The sequence below is a fragment of the Thalassophryne amazonica genome, chromosome 20 (genome assembly GCF_902500255.1).
Source record: "Thalassophryne amazonica chromosome 20, fThaAma1.1, whole genome shotgun sequence".
In the NCBI taxonomy this organism is placed as follows: domain Eukaryota; kingdom Metazoa; phylum Chordata; class Actinopteri; order Batrachoidiformes; family Batrachoididae; genus Thalassophryne; species Thalassophryne amazonica.
The window spans coordinates 22,192,366-22,218,520 of record NC_047122.1 but is presented as its reverse complement, the minus strand read 5'-3'; the positions used below and the strand labels follow the sequence as shown (position 1 = coordinate 22,218,520).

The window sequence follows — 26,155 nt, the reverse complement described above, 5'->3', positions numbered from 1 at the left end:
ACCAATCAGCCCTGTAAAGTTACAAGTTATATTGTCATCACAATATCGCAGGGTTTCCTCATGTTGTGCAAATCTAATAATAACTTTTGACTGGTCACAAAGCTGTTGCCTCTGAAATTTGACTGACGTGTAAATTTCAGTGTAATTTGTGGTGAAAGCTCTCCTGTGAGTGATGTCACAGAAAGGATTGTGTGACCTAACCGTACTGGTGGACAGGTTTAGTTTAGATAGTTTTCCTTGTTGTTGTTTACTTCAGAGTTGTGTGTAGTGAGTGCATGGCTGCACCCTGACATCTGTGTGTGTGTGTGTGAATGGGTGAATGTGAGGCATCAGTGTAAAGAGCTTTGATCACAAAAGCGCTATAAAAATACTGTTTGTTGCCTCTTGTGTATTTATTCCCCACAGAATGAGAAAGTGGAATTGTCCGGAAGTGGACCTGGACCACATTGGTCTAATGGAAGTGTGGAATGCTCTTGTATGATTTCAGATGTTTTGTTACAATTTTCAGACTGTCTGAGCACTAAACTCAAAACTATTCAAGAAAAAGTATTTTATAATTTTACCAGGCAGCTTCTAGAAGTGCACAGTACCCTTCCAGAACTGGCAGTTGTTGTGTGGGCCGCTGAAGAGGAGGTACTGCTGGCCCACCACCACCAGATGGTGCCCTGCTTGGAGTGCGGGCTTCAAGCACGAGAGGGCGCCGGAGCCACTGGGAGTGACAGCTGTCACTCTTCATCAGCACCAGCTGTCACTCAGTCAACTCATCACCATCTCCATAAAGGCCGGACTGCGACTCCACCTCCTCGCCGAGAAATTAGCTACCATTCAGGTAACTTCTCTGCTGACTTAACACTGACTAATAGTCTGAACTTCTTTGCAGCCGTTTTCCTGTGGTGTGTCCTTATCTGTGGGATTGGCGTTTGGTGTGATCAGCGACGGCTTCGCTTCACACCCCAACCAGATAAGTGGTTAGACAGGAGCTGCACGAGTGTGTGATTGGAGGTGGAGGTTCTCCCTCCCAATTGTATACAGACTGTGGGATTACTGAGTGTGCGAACTCACACTCATCAGGACTGTCTCTGTTCTCTGCCAGCAGTACCGGGTCTGACTGCTGAAGACAGTGGCTACCTGGGGCGCAGTGCTTGGCGGCTCCGGTGTTCTTCAGCTCCGTTGGTGGTGGAAGCTGTGTGGGATCCGGCTCTTCTCTTGCCAGGCGTCTTCTATCGTCGAGCCTGCCCACACGTCACCTGGTGTATGATTGACAGTCACCATATTGTTATTGTCTGTACGTCGTTGTGCGATTCACAACATTAAATTGTTACTTTTGGCTTATCCATTGTCCGTTCATTAATGCCCCCTGTTGTGGGTCCGTGTCACGACACTTTCACAACAGCAGTGTTGGAAAAACAAACACTTCTGATTTGTTTTTTTCTTCACAAACCACAGGACAAATTTTCTGAAGTTGAAAGAGAAATCACTCAGGTTCAGTTTGGGGCGTGTCATCTAAAACCCAGAAAGGAAATGGCTGCAGAGGATGATTATTTATAAATGACCCGTAATCTTCTGGCTGGTGGGCTGCGACTGACCCTCGGGCCACTAGTTTGACACCTCTATCTCACTCAGTTTTCAGTCTTCACACATGCAGTTGTGAGCCCAGTCAGTGCAGTAGAACTGTTTGCCTGGAGGCGCTCGTTTGGCGTCCTGTGGATGAGCCTGGGTGGGCGGGGCTTATGGATTGGTGGTATTGATTTGTCTCCCGGTTCACTGCAGATTCTGATGTTCATAATGTAGCAGCTCAGATTTACATGAAGAAACTGTAAGTTCATGTTAAAAATGTTAACTGCTGTGCAAAAATGTGCATCATCAAAAAAAAAAAACAAAAAGCACAAGTCGAGATTGGTGCGGAAATAATGAAAAGTTTCCAGATGCCATATAATTGGCTATAAAGACTGTATTTTACCTTGTGAACTAACATTATTTATTGATTTAGTAACTCTTTGTTTTGTTTTTTGTCTGTAAAAAACCAAACAAATTACAAAGTAATCAGACTTTTATTCATCTGATAAACTCTATTACATTATTGAATAATATAGTGTTCTTGCTTGAGTGCTGTTCCGATATAAAATCATTTTCGGTGCCAATTTTTCTCTGCAGAGCAGTTATCCCATCTGGGACGACTTCATCGGCAAGGCCAGCAAACTACAGTCTCAGCTCAGGTAAACATGGCAACCACACAATCAGCCGTCAATCACGTGTTACACTGTCATGAACAATGTTCAGATTTACTAGATGATCTCAAACTATCACCCTAATGCATATTTGAAACCATTTTAGACACTGCCATCAGTTTAGAATTTATTAGTGAATCTGGATTCTAAATTTTCCCCCTTTAAAATAAATAAACCAAGATATAATAATATAATATATAATCAAATAAATAGTATATAATAAACTAAGTTATAATACAATAATAAAGTTTTAACCAAATAAATAAGTAAAAATAATAAGACAGTTTTAACCCATTCTGGAGGTAACTCTGTTTTATGACCTTTACCAGCAAGGGCATGTGAGTTTGTTTTTATCTTAACATGGTTTAAGTCACCTGTTTTATTAAGAAGTGGAGCCATTAAAATTAGATAGAATTTTGGTCTCGGTCTTGATTGGGACTGGATCCTGACTGAGGTCATGGTAAGACGTTTTTTTAAAATATAAATTGAGATGCTTTTGCATCGAGTTTGAAGCACATCAACTGAAAGATAAATGCAGAGATTAATCTATATAATCCCATCTGGACAACTGGGCATCTTCATCCTAATTAACCTGTTACCATGGCGACCCAGTGCCTGATGAGAGATGTCAGATTGGTTGATGGATTACAAAGAGTTACAGTTAAAATCAGTTACCTACAACCCACCAAGTGCAAATCAAAAATTTATGAGGCAACATGTACATCTGTGATAATGAGACTCACATCAGGCTTCCTGTCAAAAAAAAAATGGATGGGCGTTATTTATTTATTTATTTTTAAATGTGTTCAGTGAACAGTTTTGATTCTGCACAAATTGGCTCACATTTCAATTTCTACATTTTAAAATCTTTTTGCAAATGTAAATAATTTTGGAGCGGTTCTGTGTCCCAGGCCAAACACACACCCACTCACGTGCGCAACTCAATTAACCTTCTCTGGCTGGCAGAGATTGATGCCGCTGTAAAGTCGTTATCGGTGAGACGATCAGCAGGCCGCCTCACTGCACAGCCAGAGGTCATGAAAGGTCACTGCTCATCACAAACACCGACTGTGTTCTTCCTCCTCCTTCCCCAGTCCTCCTCTTAACATGTAACACAGTTATTTTTTTAAAACAAGTATTTCATATGATTTGTACGTCTTAATCATACACTTCCATGTTGTGTGTCCAGGATGACTGTTGTTGCCGTAGCAGCCTTCCTGGATGCCTTCCAGAAGGTGGCCGACCTGGCGACCAGCAGTCGAGGTTTGCTCTTTTTTTTTTTTTTTTTTTTCCCCCTTGTTTAACAGTTTGATGTCAGTTATTCCTGCACATCACAGGTGCACACGAACATTGGAATCGGCACTTTGTGCTGCCACAAACTCTCTAATCTGTGCCCTTCATGCGTGATGTCACTCCTGCAGACGTGCACGCTGTTATCGCTTTCTCTCTGCAGCCTTTGGGACAGTTTACTGGCTCGTAATTCCTCTTCTGCTGCATCCTTCACACCTTTTTGTGAAAGCGAAAATTTGCATCATGTGAGAAATAAAACGATGTCCTGATGTCGCCCCCCCCCCTCGCATTTAGTGTTTTAAAATGTGGTGATGCAGATTCTGGCCCTGAATTCTGTCTGGAAGGTTTGAAGAGGTTTGTTTTTTTGAGAACATATATTTGATAAAAGTCGAGGAGGAAGTGCAGTGAAGAGGGCAGATGGTGATGGAGAAGAGGTGATGAAAAAAAGACGGGAGGGTGTCTGTTATCATGCAGTCTGCCCGGTCTGCGAGTTTCAGGCATGTAGTCCTGATCAGGATTGTTAGCACCCCTGAATTTTAAGTAAATGCAAATAAACCAGTTTTATATTATCACATAGAATTGTTCAGTGAAATGCCCAGTTACTCAACAAGACCAAAAATGATACATAAATCATTAAGAAATAGTGTGGTGCTATAGGGTAAAGCTGTATTGTGAGGGAAGCCACCAAAACACCAACACTGAATATAGATAGAGTTTCAATTTTTTGTCATTGCACGTTTCTCTACAATGAAATTGTCTTTGAGTGCAGTCCTTTTCACAGCAGCAGGAATAAAAGCTGAGGTAATGGTTTATAAAATGTGTTTATTTCCCTGTAACAGGTTCTTGGTGGAATGGCACAGGGGATTTTTTTTTTTTTTAATTAAGATGCAAGTTATCAGTTGTAGTTTGCCAGAAGGCACATGGGAGACTCGAGTCTAGACTTGATCCCTTTTCATGTCCAACAATACTTTTCTGTTCCACTCAACCACAAAGGTGTGACTGGTGGTGTGATAGACAAAAGGTGCATAATGCACCGCCAATCACAGACACGGAAGCCTTTAACTCCTTCAGAGTTGTCTAGGTGGCTTCCCTCGCTAGTTTTCTTCTCTCATGGTCATTTGGTTTTTGAGAACTGCCTCCTCCAGACAGACTGACCATACAGTACCATACTGTGTACATGTAAAGATGTGTTGATAAAATTAAATACTGTTCTTAAAAATATGGTGATGCCAGCAATTCTGATGAGGATGTTTCTGTCTATAAATCACTTTTATCAACTCTGGGTCTGTATAATTTATGTAGTTTCACAACTGGATGTGAAACACCTCATCCACTGTCTGCCCAAATACCTTTGGTCTGGCAACATGATTGAATCATAGACAAAATGGTGTATCACTCTGACATTGTTCAAGGGTTTGGTGCAGTCATCCTGAACCTTTAGCACATATTTGTTATTTACATTCAAATCAAAGTCTGCAAAAGCTTTGCTGTTGTCCAGAATGATTGAATTGCTGGTTCTGGGTGAGAAAAATGAAAAATGTTGTCACTCGTGATATTTTGCTTTAGTTTTGCGGCGTCACTGAATCACTGCATCATGGTTCATTAGTCGTAATTCCCTTCAGTCCGAACTCATTTGGTGCTGGAAGGACGTAACCCTGCCTGCAGAAGTGGAGCATCGGTGGCGTGATGGAGATGAGACGCAGCAGGTGTTCTGCTCCATGCACCTGCTTGTAAGCGCGTGTCAATCAGAACACAGTTACCATGGTGACCTGCCACCAGGGTGCGTTTTGTCCTCAGTGCTGTGTGGAAATGTCAACACCTGGTAAGTGTGCCGGAGGAAAGAAAGCAAATGAGATCCTGAACCTTCTGCTTATTTACACATAAAAATGCATTTCTGCCTGCTGCCCCGCCCTCTTTATTTAGCTCTGCTTCAACATATGAGAATTCTTATTCCAGACCAGACCCGGCATGTCTGTTGGAAAGTTTGTGCTCTCAGTGCTTTGTTTTACATTTTTTAACATCTGCATTTAAAGGCACTTTAAATGCTGCATTCTTACAGTATGGAAAAACAGTCCCCCGTTGTCCAAATACTTATTAACCATCTGTATAAATCAGTTTTTAAATGCCGCAGTCATGTCGTATTTTCTGGTTTTCCAGCTTTTCTTTCCATGAATCTCTGGGCATTAGACACATTGCTGTCATAACGTGACAGGTTTAAAGACGGCTTGTTGGATCGAACCTGAACCCGGCTTCTTTCTGTTCCAGCTCCAAACTCATTGAGCTCACCAGCAGCTACAAATGTCTCAGATTCACTCTGTGCTGACGATTCTCCACAGCTGAGGTCAAAGGTTCAATTTACACACCGCTGTCGCTGATGTGCCTTATTTGTTTATTCATTTATTTAAAAAGTAGAATTTACAGGATCATAAAAGTCTGCACATTTGCACTGTTTGGTCTTTCGCTTCACGTGACTGAGAGATTTCAGCCTTTGACACCACGTTAAAATGGTAAATGGACTGCATTTATATAGCGCTTTTCCATCTGCGTCAGACGCCCAAAGCGCTTTACACACGAATGCCTCACATTTACCCTGATGTGAGGGTGCTGCCATGCAAGGCACTCACTACACACCGGGAGTGACTAGGGGATTAAGGACCTTGCCCAAGGGCCCTTAGTGATTTTCTGGTCAGGCTGGGATTTGAACCAAGGATTCTCTGGTCTCAAGCCAAACACTTTAACCACTAGTCCATCGCCTCCGCACCTCCACATTACTTCCTGGCTTCCTTCTGCCGCCTTCCAGCATGTCATGTCCGACAGACTGAGGTGTATCTGGATGATGATGTGGCCACCTCCTCCACGTGGAAGGAGCATGTTGCTATATTCATTGGCACAAATCTTTGCCATTTGTGTGAGTTTTGAAATGCCATGGTAACATATTTTGAGCAGCGGGTGGGAACAGGGTAAGTCTTAATCTGACCTGTTATGTGGTTTCATTCAGATTCATCATCACAGCCTGATAAGACATCCTTGTTTGGGAAGATGACTTGTGGGAAAAAATTAAATTCCTTACCGTGGAAAAAAAATTACTGAAGAAATGCAGCATTTTTGGAGAAATGCCTCGTCACAGCGCTCCATTCACGCATCTGCCGTGTCGTGGGAAAAGAAAGCATAATACAACCCCAGTTCCAATGAATTTGGGACATTGTGTAAAATGTAAATAAAAACATAATACGATTTGCAAATCCTCTTCAACCTATATTCAATTGAATACACCACAAAGACAAGCTATTTAATGTTCAAACTGATAAACTTTATTGTTTCTGTGCAAATATTTGCTCATTTTGAAATGGATGCCTGCAACACGTTTCAAAAAAGCTGGGACAGTGGTATGTTTACCACTGTGTTACATCATCTTTCCTTCTAACAACACTCAGTAAGCGTTTAGGAACTGAGGACACTAATTGTTGAAGCTTTGTAGGTGTAATTCGTGCTTGATGTACAACTTCAGTTGTTCAACAGTCCGGGGTCTCCGTTGTCATATTTTTCATAATGCACCACACATTTTCAATAGGCGACAGGTCTGGACTGCAGGCAGGCCAGTCTAGTACCCGCACTCTTTCACTACGAAGCCACGCTGTTGTAACACGTGCAGAATGTGGCTTGGCATTGTCTTGCTGAAATAAGCAGGGACGTCCCTGAAAAAGACGTTTCATGGATGTCAGCATGTGTTGCTCCAAAACCTGGATGTACAGTGGGGTAAAAAAGTATTTAGTCAGTCCCCGATTGTGCAAGTTTACCTACTTAGAAAGATGAGAGAGGTCTGTAATTTTGATCATAGGTACACTTCAACTATGAGAGACCAAAATGAGAAAAAAATCCAGGAAATCACATTGTAGGATTTTTAAAGAATTTATTTGTGAATTGTGGTAGAAAATAAGTATTTGGTCACCCACAAACAAGCAAGATTTCTGGCTCTCACAGACCTGTAAGTTCTTCTTTAAGAAGCTTTTCTGTCCTCCACCTGTTACCTGTATTAATGGCATCTGTTGGAATGCGTTATCTGTATAAAAGACACCTGTCCACAGCCTCAAACATTCAGACTCCAAACTCAACCATGGTCAAGACCAAAGAGCTGTCGAAGGACACCAGGAAGAAAAGTGTAGATGTGCACCAGGCTGGGAAGACTGAATCTACAATAGTCAAACAGGTTGGTGTGAATAAATCAACTGTGGGAGCAATTGTAAGAAAATGGAAGACATACAAGACCATTGATAATCCCCCTCGATCTGGGGCCCCACGCAAGATGTCATCCCGTGGGGCCAAAATGATCATGAGAACGGTGAACAAAAATCCTAGAACTAAACGGAGGGACCTGATGAATGACCTACAGAGAGCTGGGACGAACGTAACAAAGGCTACACACTACACACAGAGGGACTCAAATCCTGCAGTGCCAGGCGTATCCCTCTGCTTAAGCCAGTACATGTCCAGGCCCATCTGAAGTTCGCCAGAGAGCATATGGATGATCCAGAAGAGGATTGGGAGAATATCATGTGATCAGATGAAATCAAAATAGAACTTTTTAGTAAAAATTCAACTAGTCGTGTTTGGAGGAAGAAGAATGCTGAGTTGCATCCCAAGAACACCATACCTACTGTGAAGCATGGAGGTGGAAACATCATGCTTTGGGGCTGTTTTTCTGCAAAGGGGACAGGATGACTGATCTGTGTGAAGGGAAGAATGAACGGGGCCATGTATCATGAGATTTTAAGCCAAAACCTCCTTCCTTCAGTGAGAGCATTAAAGATACAACATGGCTGGGTCTTCCAGCATGACAATGATCCCAAACACACTGCTTAGGCAACGGAGTGGCTCCGTAAAAAAGGATTTCAAGGTCCTGGAGTGGGTAACCCAGTCTCCAGACCTCAACCCCATAAAAAAATTTGTGGAAGGAGTTGAAAGTCCATGCTGCCCAGCGACAGCCCCAAAACGTCACTGCTCTAGAGATCTGCATGGAGGAATGGGCCAAAATACCAGCTACAGTACGTTCCAACCCCTTTGAAGACTTACAAGAAAAATTTGACCTCTGTCATTGGCAACAAAGATTATGTTACAAAGTATTGAGCTGAACTTTTGTTATTGACCAAATACTTATTTTCCACCATAATTTACAAATAAATTCTTTAAAAATCCTACAATGTGATTTCCTGGATTTTTTTTTTCTCATTTTGTCTCACAGTTGAAGTGTACCTATGATGAAATTTACAGAATTTAGCTATATTGATCAGTTTTGGAAACAGTTTTGATTCTGGTTGAGTGCAATTTAAAAAAAAAAAAAAAAAAAAAAAAAAAAAAAAAAAAAAAAGATTGTTACATAGTTGGCTTATATGATAGCCACCCCCATTTGTGTTGCCAGATTAGACGAACAATTTTCTGCACAGTTGATCATTCAAAACAGAAAAATGCTCAAACAGCTTCGCCAAGCTTGCACAGTGTTCTGTGTCGCTGCCTTTGTTTTATGTGTTGACTTTGAGTGATTTTAAAGTTGACTAGAGAATGATGCAGACCAGCATTTGGTGCCTCGGCGTGCTCGTCCCTTTAGAGATCGTTTGTGGCTGCAGAGGTCACCAGCAGGAGGCCCAAGCTGTTTGAACGGTTGAACAGCTCTTAAATAATTTACGCTGCAGACCCGAACTTTACCTTTGCATCATTAATGTTTGTTCTTTTCTTCTGTTTGTGTGTTTGACCTCGTTCCAATAAAGCTCCGTCCCATCAATAACTGACACTGAATTAAATGACTTAATGTCAAAGACAAAACCTTCACCAGACCACATCTTCAACAGAATGCATTGCATCACAAAAACGAGGAGGAAAAGTGCTGCAACTGAATTTTAAGGTGTCGCTGAAGGTAAAAACCGCACATTGATGTTACATCACAGCGTCTCAATGTCAGAACTTCAGGAACTTGTGTATTTTATTCTGCCCTCAAAGAACCACTACAAGCTGGTGAAAATGTGGGCTGGTTCCAAGCTGTACAGCCAAAAACCTTATTGGCGTAAAAGCGTGTTATTTCACACCGCACCTATAAAAAGTGCATGTTTTTTACTTAATTTGACACTGATGTTTTGTGCCCACCTGTCATCCATTAATTAGAGAGAATCTGATTTTAAACTGTTTTTACAGCATAGTTCAATTTATTTTAAACTGGATTTGTGAGTTATTAATTAGAGAGATTCTAGGTTTAAACCATTTTACACCAAAACAGGAAGATTCAACAAAAAGTAGGTTGTTTTAATACTGTTTGCTCTGTTTGTGTAAAGAATAAATAAATAAATTGGATTTTTGTACTTGGCAGCACTGTTCGTGGCTAGCACTGTTACCTCACAGCAAGAAGGTCATGGGATCGATTCCCACCTGTGGCTTTTCTGTGTGGAGTTTGCGTGGGTTCCCTCCGGGTGCTCCGGCTTCCTCCCACCTCCAAACACATGCAGGTTAGGTGGATTGGAAACTTTAAATTGGCCGTAGGTATTCGTGTGATTCCTGTCCAGGGTGTACCCCACCTCACACCCTATGACTGCTGGGATTGGCTCCAGTGCCCCGTGAACCTTAATTGGTAAGCGTTTGAAGATGAGTGAGTGGATTTTGTACTCTTTTTTTTTTTTGTGTTGTTTTGTAAACTAAATGATTAATTGTAAAATAAAAAATAACCATCAGTTTAATGAATTGATGGTTAATTGTATCTCAAGAGTTCTGTTGTTGTCCAAACAGGAGTTTTGGGATCATCTGGGGAGGTCTGTGGCAGCTCCAGGATTACTGATCAGATCCTGGTGTGCAGAATGTTTGTATCATGTGACTCCATCAGGTTAAAACTGGAAGATCAGAGTCAGTCTGGTGCAGCCAATCACAGGCGATAGAGAACTGTCCAAACAGGCAGAGACGCCACTGTCGTTCCAGACCTCCCACTGAGTCCCACACACTCCAAAACATTGTTTTCCACACAGCAGAGCAGAAAACTTACTTATTAATAGAAATTATGAACATCTTCAGCCAAATGTTTGGAAATACATATTTAAAGTAAAAAATAATAAAAATGTAGTGATTGTTGCTCATATGACATATATTCTCTTGTCTTTTCCCCACTTTACTGTCTCCTTTTCTTTCTTGCTCTTTATTTTTTGACTTCTTTCTGTCTTATTAATTTTGTACCAGTATTTTTCTTTTTTTTTTTTTTGTGAATTATTGTAGGATGATGTAATGATTTGATTGGACAGAAAAAGAAGACAAGCGTTCAGGGGCATGTGCTAACAGGTTGGTGCGTGTGTGCTGTTTGCCTGCCAGCGTTGAGATCAGAGATGGAATAAGAGCTGGAGTTTGGCTCAGCGTCTGGCAGCAGCTCAGGTCAAACACATCAAATGCTCACTTTGTTTTAGTCGTGGCTCAGAGTGTGTGCGTTGGCCGCTTGCCGCCGTGGACGATGCCTTTGGGCGTTTGAAGACATCTGGATTAAAGAGCGTCCATTAGTTAGATCTTGTTTCTGTGTTCTGTCTTCTCTGTAGATCAAACCGTGTGTTTTCTATCTTTATGAGCACCACTTTCACCAGTGCCAAATTACCCTGAAATAAGTTGATATTTAGCGCCTGCAGGAGCACCATTAAGACACCGCTTTGGTTTGGATGAAGCCTCACAAAGATGGTTGAACACAAATGTTTGTGTGGAACATTGATAAACGAGTAAATACCTGGTAGCTGGGTGGTCCCTGTCACGCCGTATCAGGGCTTTTTCTGCACCGTTCAGTGGTTCTGTTTCCACAGCTGCTGAAATCTTCATTTTAATCTTCGACTGTCTCCACAAACATTCAGCCTGAGCTCCTCAGAATCTGATGAATCTTCCACTGTGGAAAAGTTCATACAACATCATACTCGAGAAACATAACATGTAGCCATATTCATGGCAGAAACGTTGAGGGTTTGAACCAGACTGGGCTTTTATGTTTCAAATGTAAAAGTTGGTTCTTTCCAGACACTTAAGCATGCTGCTCCAGTCCTGTTATTTATGGAGTCTGAGTTGTTGCCCATCTGTACAGTCAGATTTATTTATAATTTTCCCTCTTTATACCACCACAAGAAGGAGGCAAGTGAGGGAAGCCAACAAGATGCCCAGACAACTCTGAAAGGTTTTCTTAAAAGGAAGATGTGAAATTTTGCCTCCAGTAGCAAATGTAGCACTACCCCAGTTTCTGTAATCACATCCAGACAAAGCCTGGAACTCCTTTGAGTTTTCTGGGAGTCTTGGTGGCTTCCCTCACTAATAGTCTTCATGCACAGCGATGGTCTCAACTGCTAGTTGAGTGTATGTATTTATACATTACACGTATGGATAATGATGATAAAGAATACTAAACTGCTGAAAATTGACTAAAGATTTTATCGTCGTAAAAGTATTAGTGGCTCGTCTGAGCTGATTGTCCACAGCTGCTGAAAGTCCTTTTAATTCCAGCATAAAATCACTAAATGCGAGATGAGAACTCAGACTATGCAAAGAATATAAAATGTTTTTGTGTTCAGAAAACTCATTGCGTCAGTCGTGGGGCACCACTGACTTAATATGTGATAGTAAATTCCAAGCAACAGCTAACGATGCGTCCTGTCCACCATGTAATTGGAGATGGGAGATATTTCTGGGATGACTATTTGAAGACTCCTATGACTCTACTGTAAACTCTTCCCTCCAAACGCACACGCCCTCTTGAAGGCATCCAAAGACTTCAGCCTCCACTGCCAGACATTCTGATGCCTGCCCCCTCACCCAGGTCCCTTGCATGGTATTCCAGGATTGTACGACCTCAGCGACCCTCCAGAAGGTGCAAGGAATTCTATTTACTTCCCTCACGGGTCAGGACCATTAACAGTGGAGGTTGGACCTCAGAGTTCTGGTTGCTGAACTTAAACATCTTCAGTTCACTGCATATTTCTTACCAAGGGCTGCGTTTCTCTGAATGAGGGCAATATTTGCTAATCTCATGAAAGTGAAATATTAATGTCATGACTATATCCTAAATAATGCATTAAACAGTATACCCAGGTAGGGGTCAGTGAAAGAATACATGGGCCCCACATTTAAAAATGCTCCATTCATATTGAAAAGTCTATCAAATTATTTGTCTGATAATTATGATTCTAAAAAGGTATAGTTTGGACTATCTGACTGAATGTTGTGGAGGTGTGGGGTAAAAATGGTGAAAATGCTGAAAAAATACAAAATGTATTTTGTCAGAATGTTAAAGTTGGTCCAATATTAGTAAAAATGGATGATTTTGATTTTGTTATACCAGAACCTCTGAGTCATTTTCATTAATCTTATCTTGTCTGGCATTGTATTTCCTGACATGGAAATCACATTTGATCTTCCGTTGCTGAAGGGAGGGAATGCCTTGCTGGTAAATAATTACAGGCCTATTTCTAATTATGTGTTTTAGTTAGTCTTAAATGTTTGTTTTTTTTCCTATAGATACAAATGATAATGTGTCAGTATCATCCACTCCACGGCAAAATTATTACAATTACTTAGGTTGTAAATGACATTATTGAAGCTTGGATTGCAAGAAGTATTGCGATACTCTTTTCATTGACCCGTCACAGCATTTTGAACTGTGGGTCACAACATCTTGGTAGATAGACTTTGACATTTTGCCTTATCTGAGTGCTGTTAAATGGTTTTCTGACTGCTCATCAGCTAGAACACAATGTGCCCAGTCTGTTGGGTGTTTCTCTTTTGTCTTGTGTTGAAAGGTGTTCCTCAGGGCTCAGTACTAGGACCACTCTGCATGTCACCACGTATACAAGTAATCTTTGTAACAACTTATCAAACTCTGCTTTCCATTTTTATGCAGATGATCTATTGGTCTTCTTCTGTTTTTCAAACTCTAGAATTCTTGCAGACAATTGAACCTAAATAAACTGAAACTGGTGTTTTGTTTTCATTATGCTGTAGTTATGCCATGCTGCGTTCATGGCCACATCTCTCTTCTAACAGAGTTTAATCTCAATGAGACTTTACCTGGTTTAATAAAGGACATGTTTTTAATGCTTGGTCTCCAAAGTAAAGGTCAATCAAGGTCGACATCCATCAGATTCTTTGACATGTGACGTGAGTGGATTCTTCACATTTCTTTTAAAACTGCTTAAGACATATTAGAACATGATGCAGAATGCTCTTGGTGAGTTCTGAGTCAAAGATAACGGCTTCAGATGTTTGGGTTAGTTTAGAACCCAAATATACACTTTATAGTAAGAAAAGCAGAACATTCTGTAAATCTTCAGAATTGAGAAGCTGGAAGTAAATGTTTGCTTGTGATTAATTCTGTTGTCCTTGAGGTTCTTCCTGTCCTCCATTCCGGCCTTCTTTCCTCATTTTCGTGCTCTACTTCTTAAAAATAGCTTCGCAGTTGTAACCTTCCTGCAGCAGTGAGATATTAAATACATGCTGGCGGACGGTGATTTACTACTTTGCCATCTTCAGCTGCTCTTTTTCCTGTAGCGCTCGGCTCGGGTGACTCCTGCCGGAATGTTGGAGCTCATTCCCACTCTGATTGAGGCAGACTAAGCTCTGATATTCTGAGCCTACATTCCAGGCCCCTCACTGTCACTGTGACAGCAAATGCCAACATATGAAGACATCTGCTGTAATCTTTAGCTGCTTCACGATGTCGCAAAAAAATCAGTCAGGATTCGCTTTAATTTCAGGCCGTGTACAACTGACATTTGACCTCTCAATCTGACAGGCTGCTAGAAGCTTTCACCTCTGAAAGTCATTCAGAAACACAACTGTCTTAATGCATTGTCTTCATAAAATCAGTGGAGCTAACAGTAGTCCTCTTCTTTCAGCTGCTCCCGTTAGGGGGCTCCACAGCAGATCAGTATTTTCCATCTCACCCTGTCCTCTGTATCTTCCTCTGTCATGCCAACCACCTGCATGTCCTCCCTCAGCACATTTATAATCCTCCTTTTTGGCCTCCCTCTTCTCTTGCCTCGTGGCTCCATCCTCAGCATTTTTCTCCCTGTATACTACATTGGGTCCCTCCTCTGCACATGTCTAAACCATCCCACCTGAGTTGTCCTTCTGATATGTTCATTCCTAATCCTGTCCATTCTTGTCACTCCCAAAGAGAATCACAACATCTTCAGCTCTGCCACCTCCAGCTCTGCCTCCTGTTATTTTGTTAGTGCCACCATCTCTAACCCATACAACATAGCTAGACTCACTACTGTCTTGTAGACTTTCCCCTTCACTCTTGCTGATATTCTTCAGTCACAAATCACTTGTGCCACCTTTCTCCACCCACTTCACCCTGCCTGCACTCTTCTTCACCTCTCTACCACACTCTCCATTACATTGGACAGTTGGCCCCAGGTATTTAAACTCATCTACTTTCACCACTTCTAGTCCTTGTAGCTGCACTTTTTCACTGGGCTCCCTCTCATTCACACACATGTACTCAGTCTTGCTCCTAATGACTTTCATTCCCCTGCTCTCCAGAGCATATCTCCACATTTCCAGGCTGGACTCAACATTCTCTCTACTCTCACTACAGATCACAATGTTATCCACAAACATCATAGTCCATGGAGTCTCCCGACTGATCTCATCCATCAACCTGTCAATCACCATTGTGAACAAGAAAGGACTCTGAGCTGATTCTTGGTATAATCCCACCTCCACCTAGAATGAAACTCATTCCTGCTGCACAATTCACCACTGTCACACTATCCTTGTACATGTCCTACACTACCCTCACTACTAGTTTTAGGGGAGGTGATGGTCTAGTGGTTAAGGTGTTGGGCTTGAGTCCAGAAGATCATGGGTTCAAATCCCCGCCTGACTGGAAAATCACTAAGGGCCCTTGGGCAAGGCCTTTAATCCCCTATTGCTCCCGGTGTGTAGTGAGCGCCTTGTATGGCAGCACCCTGACATCGGGGTGAATGTGAGGCATAATTGTAAAGCACTTTGAGCGTCTGATGCAGATGTAAATGCGTTATATAAATGCAGTCCATTTATTTATAACTTCAGACTTCCTCATACAGTGCCACAACTCTTCTCTTGGCACCCTGTCATAAGCTTTCTCTAAGTCCACAAATACACAATGTAACTTCTTCTGGTCTTCTATATTATTGATACCATCAGTACTCTCGGAGCAAACATTGCATCTGTAGTGCTCTTTCTTGGCATGAAACCATATTCCTGCTCACAGATCCTCACCTGTTTTCTAAGCCTAGCTTCTACTTCTCTTTCCCATAACTTCATGCTGTAGCTGATCCACTTTATGCCTCTGTAGTTACTGTAGCTCTGCACATCACCCTTATTCTTAAAAATAGGAACCAGCATACTTCGTCTCCACTCCTCGGGCATCCACTCATTTTCCAAAATTTTATTAAATAATCTGGTTAGAAACGCCACTGCCATCTCTCCTAAACATTACCATGCCTCCACTGGAATGTCATCTGGACTGACTGTCTTTCCATTCTTCATCCTCTCCATAATTGCCAATACTTCATCCTTGCACTTCCTGAGTTGCTCTCTCCACAGCATCCAGCCTTTTCTCTCTCTCATTTTCTTCATTCATCAGGTCCTTAAAATATTTGCTCCACCTTCTCAACAAACTCTCTTCACTTGTCAGCACATTACCATCTGTATCTTTTACCACCTTAACCTGCTGGACATCCTTTCCAGCTCTGTCCCTTTGTCTGGCCAATCGGTACAAGTCCTTTTCTCCTTCCTTAATATTCAACTTCTTGTACAGCTCGCAGTATACCCTGTCTTTAGCTTTTGTCACTTCTCTTTTCACCTTATGCTGCATCTTCAGAATGTGGTCCACCTGTGTGCACCTTCCTCCACTCTTATGTCACCTGTGTTCCTAACTTTTCTTAAAGTAGGTATTCACCACAGCTGTTTCCATCCTTTTTTGCAAAATCAACTACCATCTGCCCTTCCACATTCTTGCCCTTGATACCATATCTACACATTATTTCTTAATCACCTCTGTTCCCTTCACCACCATCCCCACTGAAGTCCGCTCCTATCGCTACTCTTTCATGCTTGAGCACACTCTCCACCACCTCATCTTACTCACTCCAGAAATCTTTCTTCATCTTGCATCCTACTTGTCGGGCATATGCACTGATGACATTCACCATCACCCCTTCCATTTCCAACTTCACACTCATCACCGTCAGACACTCACTTAACCTCCAGTATGCTCTTAACATACTCTTCCTTTAAAATGACCCCAACACCATTTCTCTTCCTGTCCACACCATGATACAACAACTCAACCCATTGCCTGTTCCTGCTCCTACTTCCCTTCCACTTGGTCTCTTGCACACACAATATGTCTACTTTTCTCCTCCCCATCTTGTCAGCCAACTCTCTCCCGTTACTGGTCATGCTGCTAACATTCAAAGACCCAACTCTCACGTCCACCCTTCTAGTTTTCCTCTTCTCCCACTGTCTGTAGACATGTTCTCCTCCTCTTCTTGTTTGCTGAGCAGTAGCCCAGTGGCACTGGTGGTGGTCGTTGTCAATCTGGGCCTCGATTGATAGGTATGGAAATTTATTTTGTAATGTCCATCTCTATTTTGGCTACTTTTACGCCACATGCCCTTCCTGATGCAATCCTACTCGTTTATCCAGGCTTGGGAACAGTGTCACCGACCGAAGGGCCCCCCCCAAAAAAATCTTTCCACCCTGCCTTCACTGCGCATGTCATTTCGGAGCTCAGCAATGTCATTTCTGAGCGGCACCAGAACGATTCACTGATTATCACCTCGTTTCTGCTTCAAACTGCACTGCAGTCATCTGTCTCAGCGACAGATATCTGAAGCTTTTGTACAACAATCATTTCCAAATAAATTCAGCATTATTTCATAATAAAAGATGGGGGTACCGATCAGAGCACCGCAGCGGCACGTCTGACTCGGATGTGCTACTGCGCCTACGTCATTTCAGAGCGTCAGTAGCGACTCACCAATTATTGCCTCTTTTTTTTTTTCTTAAAACTGACTTTTACTTTGTCATCTGATGGTTAATACTCACATTATTCCCTTTGATCGCTTTGGGTGAAGAGAGTCAGACTCAGATGTGCTGCTGTGGTCCGAAATGACGCATGCGCACTGAAGGCAGGACAGACCAATTTTTAGGGGGGACCGTTCGGTTTGCGACACCGGCACTCAGAATGTACTGGCTGCACACCCCATGTAGCTGACTTATCAGTTGAGCGAACAGTGATCTTCATTATTGATTAAATTTTTTAAATATAAATATTATATCTATAAAATGGTTAAAAAATTCTTATAGCTCTAATTACATTTTTTATCCAAAACTCAGATTTCATACATTTTTTTCACAAACCTAAATTCGTCCACTTTGCCTTCGATGTAGAATGTGCAAATACAAAGATACAAATTAATGTAATTCCTGTATGTAATTTTTCTTTAAGTTTTCGAGACTTGTTTTGTTTGGCTTTTGCTCAGAAATATTCAAAAGCAAATTATTATTATGCTTATATCTTCAACCGCTTATCTGGGATTGGGTCATTGGGATTCTTCTTCTTATTGTTCTCATTATTCTTTTCTGTATAAAAGTTGGTGAATAACTTGTACGACTCTGAATACATTTGTGCCTGGTTCAGTTAATTATTACTTCTTTTTTTGACACACTTTCTTCTGGCTTGGAAAGGACATCATCAGGACTTGCTCTGAGGGTTTGGACCGGTGTTGCTCAGACTTGGAGGTGGCCGTACCAAACTGGGTCGCTGCTCTCTGGCTGGAGTTTCCGTAAACTAACCAAAATCAAATTGAGTGACCACAACTCTGAGCATCTCCATTTCATTATTTAAAAATGAATAAATGAAAATTCTGAAATTAAATAAATTTTGCAGTCCTTCTCAAAATGACATTTGTTGTAGGATATAAAATGTTACCCATCCACCAGGGGGCAGAATAAACCGACAGCCATAAAACATGGCTCTACCATGCAAATGTTTTAGGCAACTTAGAATTTAATATAAAAGTCAACAGATAATCTCAATTGAAACTAATATTATTTCAAAAATTAAGATTTTTCCAAATTTTATAAAAGAATTATTACATAAAAATTGGTTCATATTTTCACAGCCGTGTGCTTGACTGCGTAAAGGCAACTGTTGATATTCACTCAGTAATTACATGATTGTAAAAATCTGATTTAAATGCAACATGGGTTTCTTCTTGAATGCGTCACTTAAAATAAATTGTGTTTTTCCTTTAATAGTAGATTTGGGACAAAGTTCACGTTTGGTCAAACATTGAATCTCCAGGCTGAGGGCTTGGGGGAGTGACCATCTGGCTCCTACGTGCCCGCAGAGCTTCTGCTCCAATGCACTCACTTCCACGCTGCTGGAGTGCCCTTAAGCAAAACTGTGACTCCTCCCAGCTGTTCTGAAGATGACTGTGACCTCTGACCTCACTGTGGAGGATACTTTATTCAACCTGTTTTGGTTCTTTATTCCCTCCTCTGACCAAAACAACAATCTGAGACTTGTGCATTTATTAAACCGTTTCAAGTAAAAACAAAAAACTAAACAAAACCTGAAATTTATTTTAATGTATGAAATTATTTATTTATTTGCGATTTATGCAAATTTTACAGGACGTTTGCCAGAAGACTTTGCTAGTCTAGGAACCGGTTGCAGATCAGACCACTTCTCAAACATGACTGACAGCTGGTCCTCTTTGTTCATTTGTTCTTTTCCAGGAGGTACGAGGGACATCGGTTCTGCTCTCACCAGAATGTGCATGAGGCACCGCAGCATTGAGACCAGACTCCGTCAGTTCTCCATGTGAGTATGAACGGCTGCGGTGTCTGCTCCCAGGTCACCACGCCAACCGCCTCCCTCCAGCTCATTAGCATCTGTTTTGCTCCCTCCTGACTCCTCAGCTCCTTAACTATGTCCGACACCATCGTCGGACTGAGACGATGCAAGTTACGTGTCTCGTCCAAGGACACAGACAGGAAGCACAAGCGGAATTCAAACCCAGCTCTACGGATTGGTGGACTGGCTCCTTATCCATTCAGCTACCTGCTTTTTTTTTTTTTTTTAGGATGTGAACACATGATTTCAGTCTAAATGACCCAAAAAGATCCAGAACTGAAAATGTTGCCTGTTCTGGTTCCTGATCACAAATGACAATAAGTTGATCAAAAATGCAACAATCAATGTCTGTGACTTTATAAAGTGTGATGTCATGTCACAGATGAACCAGTAAAGTCCAGTTTTATTTCAGTTCCTGTTTGAGCAGCAGTTAAAAATATTTATTTTTATTTTTACAAGTGTAAAAACCTGAAATTATTATTTTTTTTCCCCAGGGTTTTTGTGGATTGTCTCATCAACCCGCTGCAGGAACAGATGGAGGAGTGGAAGCGAGCGGCCAACACGCTGGACAAAGACCACGCCAAAGGTGCATGCGCTCGCACACATGCAAACACATTAACGCAAAAACATCAAATGCTTGTCCACCGTCAACGCTGTCCACGTCCAGATCCGGTCTTTAGTTTAATAATTCACAGGTCATTCAGCCCGTCTCTTCACCGATCAGCTCGACTCTAAAAGATTTTAACCCTTTGAACAGCAAACTGTTTCTGGGTGTTTTTTGTTGAACTTACTCTCATTTTTCACTGCACCTGCACATTTGGCACCTCTGTTGACAAAATATTTACGGTTAGAAACAGACAGAACCAAAACATATCTTTGTTGCAGAATAACACAATTCTAATGTAATTATAAAAAAGAAACCATAAGCAAGTTCATGTTTTGGGGGTGTGGGGGGGTAATTTACAACATTTTCACTAGATGCTTCACATGAACTACATGTTTGTTTCTATTTTTGTACAATATCAGTCTGTGTTCTCTGTTCATCTGCAGTTCAACATCTGATTTCCGAGTCATTAAAGATCCATCCTTTACACGGAGGAGCTCATTTTTTTTTTAGATTTTTTAACACGATCTGCATAATGCAAATGAATTATGATTGTAAGATGTGCAGAATAATATGAAATTGGTTAACTTTATTTTAAATTTGAATTTGTTCTTTTTTCCTGATAGTTTGTTCAGTTGATAAATGATCCAAGTTTTTATTTTTTTTTTTAAACTTGTGGCAGTTTGTGGATTTAAAGGTTTAAATTAAAATTTTTACCATTCAGTTTTGTTTTTGTTATAGAAATACATATGTACATCCTCTCCTAAATGTTTCTTAATCAGAATTAAATTATACAGATCAAATGGCTAATCTGTTATTATAAATAAGTGTTGATGTCATTATTCATTCAGTGGAGAATAATTTGTTTTAATAAAATTCTCTAATCTGAGTTGGTCTAATCTCAGATTTGAGTTAATGACCCCAGTGACAATTAGTGACAATTGGTCAACCGACATAATCTATAAAATGGTAACAGTTCTCAGTGATGTCAGCAGACGTTTGTTCGGGATGGTGGTGGTGGTGTTTTTTTTTCCCCTGCGGCGACTGCGACTCGATCGCTCCCTGTAGCTTTGATGACGAAAATGAGGTCACTTCCTGTCTTGTTGCGTCTCCACAGAGTATAAAAAGGCTCGTCAGGAGATCAAGAAAAGATCTTCAGACACTCTGAAGCTGCAGAAAAAAGCCAAGAAAGGTTTGTGAAAATCTGATCATGATCAGTAATCAGGTATAAATAAAGAGAGGTTATTTTCAAAACTAACTGTATGTTTTTGTTCTCCTTTGTCTCCTCATGGTATCCCATCATGCTCTTCTCTGTCCAGCTGACATATTTGGTGAGTTACTGTGAACCAAAACTTTGTACCTGTGTTGGGGTCATGACCTTTGACCTGCTGCTGAGGGTTGTGTCACCATTTTGTTCCTGGTGTTTGTTGAGTGGACAACTGAGATTTTTGTCACGTCGACGGTGATGAAAGCTGTCGCGGATGCCGTGTGAAGCAAAAAAAAAAAAAAAATGGAACGCAGTGGCTGCTGTGGTGATTTCAGGGCTCGTGTTGTCTGCAGTTTCCCGCACTTAAAAATCTGATCAACTTTCTTAGCGTGCTTTATCATGACCGCCGCAGACTTGGCGGTGCTACGACGGGGTTTCTGTCATGTAGCTTCAAACACGCCATAGAAAAGTTCTAATCAGTCTGCCTGATAGGTTGTGTTGGAATTAATGGTTCCTCGGTGGTGATGTGTTCACAGGCCGTGGGGACATCCAGCCTCAGCTGGACAGCGCCATGCAGGACGTCAGCGATAAATACCTGCTGCTAGAGGAGACGGAGAAGCAGGCGGTGAGGAAGGCGCTGGTGGAGGAGCGGAGCCGCTTCTGCTGTTTCGTCTCCATGCTGCGGCCTGTCGTGGTCAGTCAGACCAAACAAAACAGCAAAAACATTTTATCCTTGAGGAAAAGCAAAAACAAATCCAAGTTTCATTGAAGTTATTCTGCTGAGCTTTATTGTGAAAAACCTTAATCATGAAGTTGGTCTTCAGTTTTAGTGAAAGTAGAATTTTAGATTAATTAAATGTATGTATTGTGCAAACAATGACAGTATTAATAATTGATCGTATTTTTGTAAATCGTATCCTGTATTTTTTTTAATCTTTTTTGTGTGCCTCAGGAGGGGGAGATGTCGATGCTCGGGGAGATCACTCATCTCCAAACTCTGAACGATGACTTGAAGGCGTTAACCATGGACCCGCACAAGCTCCCTGCCTCCAGCGAGCAGGTGCGCCAGAGCCTAGCCCCTCCTCCATTCCTGTCCAGCGTTGTTTGTTTTTGGTTTGTGATGGCGTGGAAACAGACATGTTGGTGTTAAAGTTTTCGGTCTTTCGGAGCAGGTCATTGTGGACCTGAAGGGTTCAGAGTGCACGTGGTTGTACCAGACTCCGCCCTCATCGCCAAGCACCACAGTCTCCAGGAAGTCCAGCATGTGCAGGTTGGTTTTAAAGTGAAATTCTGTAATCTGCTGCCCCCTACTGGAATGAGTGTGGAACTGCAGCTGTTTGTAGACAGAAGCATTTGTAACCTTCTTTTTTTTTTTTTTTTTTTTTTGCTCGTGTCTCTGCTCAGCAGCAGCCTGAACAGCGTCAACAGCAGCGACTCGCGCTCCAGCGGCTCCCACTGCCACTCCCCCACCTCCCATTTCCGTTACCGCGCCTCCTCCTCCTCTGTGCTCCCCCAGCAGACTCCTGCCCGCCTCTCCTCTGTCTCCTCCCACGACTCCGGCTTCATCTCCCAGGATGCCTACCCGTCCAAATCCCCGTCGCCGATGCCTCTGGAGTCCTCACAGGTAAGGAGCCAAAGGTCAAACAACATTCATTGGCCAACTGAGATGGGACCCATTTGGTGTTAAATTCTCTCCGCCTCCATACAGCACATTTCACTCACCTGCATCATGTTTTCATGTTGTTGACTTTTGTTTTTTTTGCTTCTTCCTCACACGGTCACTTTCAGTTGTCAAATGGTTTTGACCGTCACGCTGCCCTCTGTCTGCATGGAGCGCTACTGCAGGCCCAGGACACCCACCTCCACCTTCCATGCTTCACCTCCACTTTCCCCATCTACTCACCCCCATATTCATCTTTCTCTCCTGAGTGGGCGTGGCCTCACTCAGGCTGCAGCCTATCTGAAGAGTCCCCGCCCCCCTGCCCCGCAGGACCCGGAATGATCCCGTCATCCAGAGTCCTGTCCTGGAAGGTTTGATCCTTGTTGTGCCCTGAAATTCTTTTTCATTTTCTTTCTGATTGAGTTTCAATTTAAAATGGAAAAATCTTATGTTTTCCATTTAAATGTCAAAACATCTCATTTCCTAAAAGAAAAAAATCTGACATTCACAGAAATTAAAACTGAGAAAAGCAGCAAAGTCCAGCATTTGGTTGATCCTTAGTGTGACCGTGTGCACAGGACTGGGCCAAACCAGGTCCTTATGACCAGCCTGTGGTCAACACCCTGAGGCGAAGCAAAGACAGACGAGAAACTCCAGATCCCAGCAGCCATCAGGGCACTGATGTCACCACAGCAGGGAAGGAGCCACACAGGATTAAAGAGAGCAGCCCTGGAATATCAGTCAAGGTCAGACCGGTTCAGATCTGCTTTAACAAACTTTTCTGAGCAGAGTTTTTAGTAATTATCGTGATTTGCTTCACCTCTGACAGTAATGCTTTGTCTTTGATTAAAGGCATCAATGACAGAATTGAGTGAGATCAGAAGATTAAGAATAATCCTCCTAAACAAACCTTGACCTTTAAATTTGGAAGGCCCATAAGTATTTGAACATTGCAGATACATTCTGGTCCATAACTAACAGATACGCCCACATACACCTGACTCTTATATGTAGGATTAAAAGCAAACCTAATTGGTTCTTTGACTTCAGCAGGAGGACAGGGAGGTTCACGAGGAGCTGGCCCGAGCGTTGGTCCGAGGGCTCCACCTGGACATTCACGGATCCAGCAGGGACTCGCTGCAGGGCTCCAGCGGCTACAGCAGCCAGACTAACACACCCTGCTGTTCGGAGGACGCCATCCCATCACAAGGTGCACATCCCGGCTACAGAATGATTATGCAAATCATTAGTTGCATGAGTCTGTAACAATTCTGCAGCTAAAACAGAGAATGAAAATCAAAACTGTTTTTTGGTCTCTGCAGTGTCGGACTGTGACTACTTCTCCGTGGGAGCTGACCAGGAAGGTCATCAGTCAGACTTCGATAAATCGTCCACCATCCCGAGAAACAGCGACATCAACCAGTCGTACCGCAGAATGTTCCAGTCCAAGCGCCCCGCCTCCACCGCCGGCCTGCCCTCCAACCCATCAGCTGTAATTCCTCCAGGGGTTGCCACCATCCGCCGGACTCCGTCCTCCAAACCCAACTTGCGCCGGCCCTCAGGGGGCCTCAATTTGGGTCCCATCCCCATTAAGCCACCCATGATCCCAGTCAAGACCCCGACTGTGCCCGAACCCCCGGGTGGCAGCAGCACACCACAGACGCCACTCAGCCCTTCGACCAACCTTTTATCCCCAGGGGGAGGTGACCTGTCATCAGAGGCTCAGCTCCGCGGTGAGGGTTCAGACCCGCCCACTCCCCCACCACAGCCGGGGGGGCGTGTGTCAGAGTTTGAACGCCGGCTGCTCCCTGAGCTCCTGGAAGAGTCTGAACATTGTGAGGCCGAAGACTATTTGATGATGATCCGCCGTGGAGTCAAGCTGAAGAAGGTGACGACCAACGACCGATCAGCGCCACGTTTTCACTGAGACGTTTGCAAGAACTTCCTCACAAAATTCTTCATTTGGGAATTGCTAAATTTGAATTAAAATGTAAACAGTCGGTTTGTTAAAAGGGTTAGTTTGTAAATAGGTTAATGTTTAGTTAAAGAATGTTTGTGGTTAAATGGTGAATATTTAACTTTAGAAAGTTAATTTGCAGCGTTATTAAAAAGGAACTGGGTCAGATAGCTTAAAAGCACGAAACTAGAGCTAACGGATTCTGATCAGACACCATCTGTGCACATCAGTATGCAAGAACAGAAGTGAAAAGTCGAAACATTTAGCCACATGACCGTAAATGCTATGTGACAGGGGACGATTTTGAAAAGCTTAACTCTTCGGACGTGTCTGTACTACTTATTTTTCTGTAGTTTTCACTGAAGGTGCCAAAAGCTGTCGTGCTAAACTTAGTGACCAAACCAATCATTTTTGCATGTTTGAGCTCAGCATGTATCCATCTAGTGTCAGCACTATTAGCAATGTTTTTCTTAGAAAAAAAGCTACATTATTTAACAAGCAGCAGCTTTATAAGTGAAACTGACAAATGATTCAAGCTACCTGTAACTTCAGCTACTAGGAGCTTCCTGTTCCTAATTCCCATAATGCTTGTGATGTTTATTCCCTGCACCAATCCCAGACCTATCCAGCAGATGGCAGACACACTATAGTATATTATATAATTAGGATATATAAGAAACAGGTTGGTTGTTGTCATGCCCCAAGGTTCTTGAAATGGAGCAGCATTTCCACCTGTTGGTCCATTAATGCAGGTACAGTATACAGCTCCACTATAGTATATTCCAGGAACTTACTTTTTGGATGATAAAAAAAAATTAACCAAATTTTAATCTGTTTCTCCTCAATGTATGTTGATTTTATTTGGATACTTACAGGCAGATTGCATTTATTGATTTTTAGTTATCGTATTAAATGGATGGATGGATTTTTCCTTATTTCACAGGAGAGGTCAAAGCCTTGGGAAAATCTACTTGCTGGTTGATAATCCATCATCACAAACAATTGCATTTCTCTATAAGATGATGTATGTTCTGGTGAAATAATAATAAAAAAAAAATCACATTTGGTTTTTGGGGAAGGGGGGAGGGGGCTGTTAGATTATTTTCATTCTGTTTAAATTTCCAGAGTGATTAAAGCTGAATGTGAGGAACTGTTCTTCACCAATGCACCTGAATGCAACACCTCAGACTATTAACCGTACAAAAGAATTAAAGTAACTCCACTGTCCTAGTCATGTCTCTTTTTTCTTATTTTCTTTTTAATTTATTTTTTTACAATTCTCAAACATGTTGAGCTCAAATATCC

General features: G+C 42.1%; 1 protein-coding gene across 5 annotated transcripts in view; it reads left to right on the top strand.

Moving 5' to 3' along the window:
• Positions 1-25,489, top strand: part of LOC117501678 (protein MTSS 1-like) — a 38,949-nt gene extending 13,460 nt beyond the window's left edge. The window contains exons 2-15 of one of the 5 annotated variants that reach the window (XM_034160628.1): positions 2,155-2,216; positions 3,418-3,491; positions 19,305-19,389; positions 19,917-20,008; positions 21,144-21,218; positions 21,346-21,357; positions 21,770-21,927; positions 22,186-22,293; positions 22,406-22,503; positions 22,641-22,857; positions 23,022-23,264; positions 23,472-23,639; positions 23,944-24,103; positions 24,216-25,489. In XM_034160628.1, the coding sequence (XP_034016519.1) occupies positions 2,155-2,216; positions 3,418-3,491; positions 19,305-19,389; positions 19,917-20,008; positions 21,144-21,218; positions 21,346-21,357; positions 21,770-21,927; positions 22,186-22,293; positions 22,406-22,503; positions 22,641-22,857; positions 23,022-23,264; positions 23,472-23,639; positions 23,944-24,103; positions 24,216-24,820 (2,157 nt within the window). In that variant the 3' untranslated portion in view covers positions 24,821-25,489. Of the gene's footprint in view, positions 1-2,154; positions 2,217-3,417; positions 3,492-19,304; positions 19,390-19,916; positions 20,009-21,143; positions 21,219-21,345; positions 21,358-21,769; positions 21,928-22,185; positions 22,294-22,405; positions 22,504-22,637; positions 22,858-23,021; positions 23,265-23,471; positions 23,640-23,943; positions 24,104-24,215 lie in introns of all 5 variants that reach the window. The other 4 variants (XM_034160629.1, XM_034160627.1, XM_034160631.1 and 1 more) reach the window with 4 other exon arrangements.
• Positions 25,490-26,155: the final 666 nt, after the last annotated feature.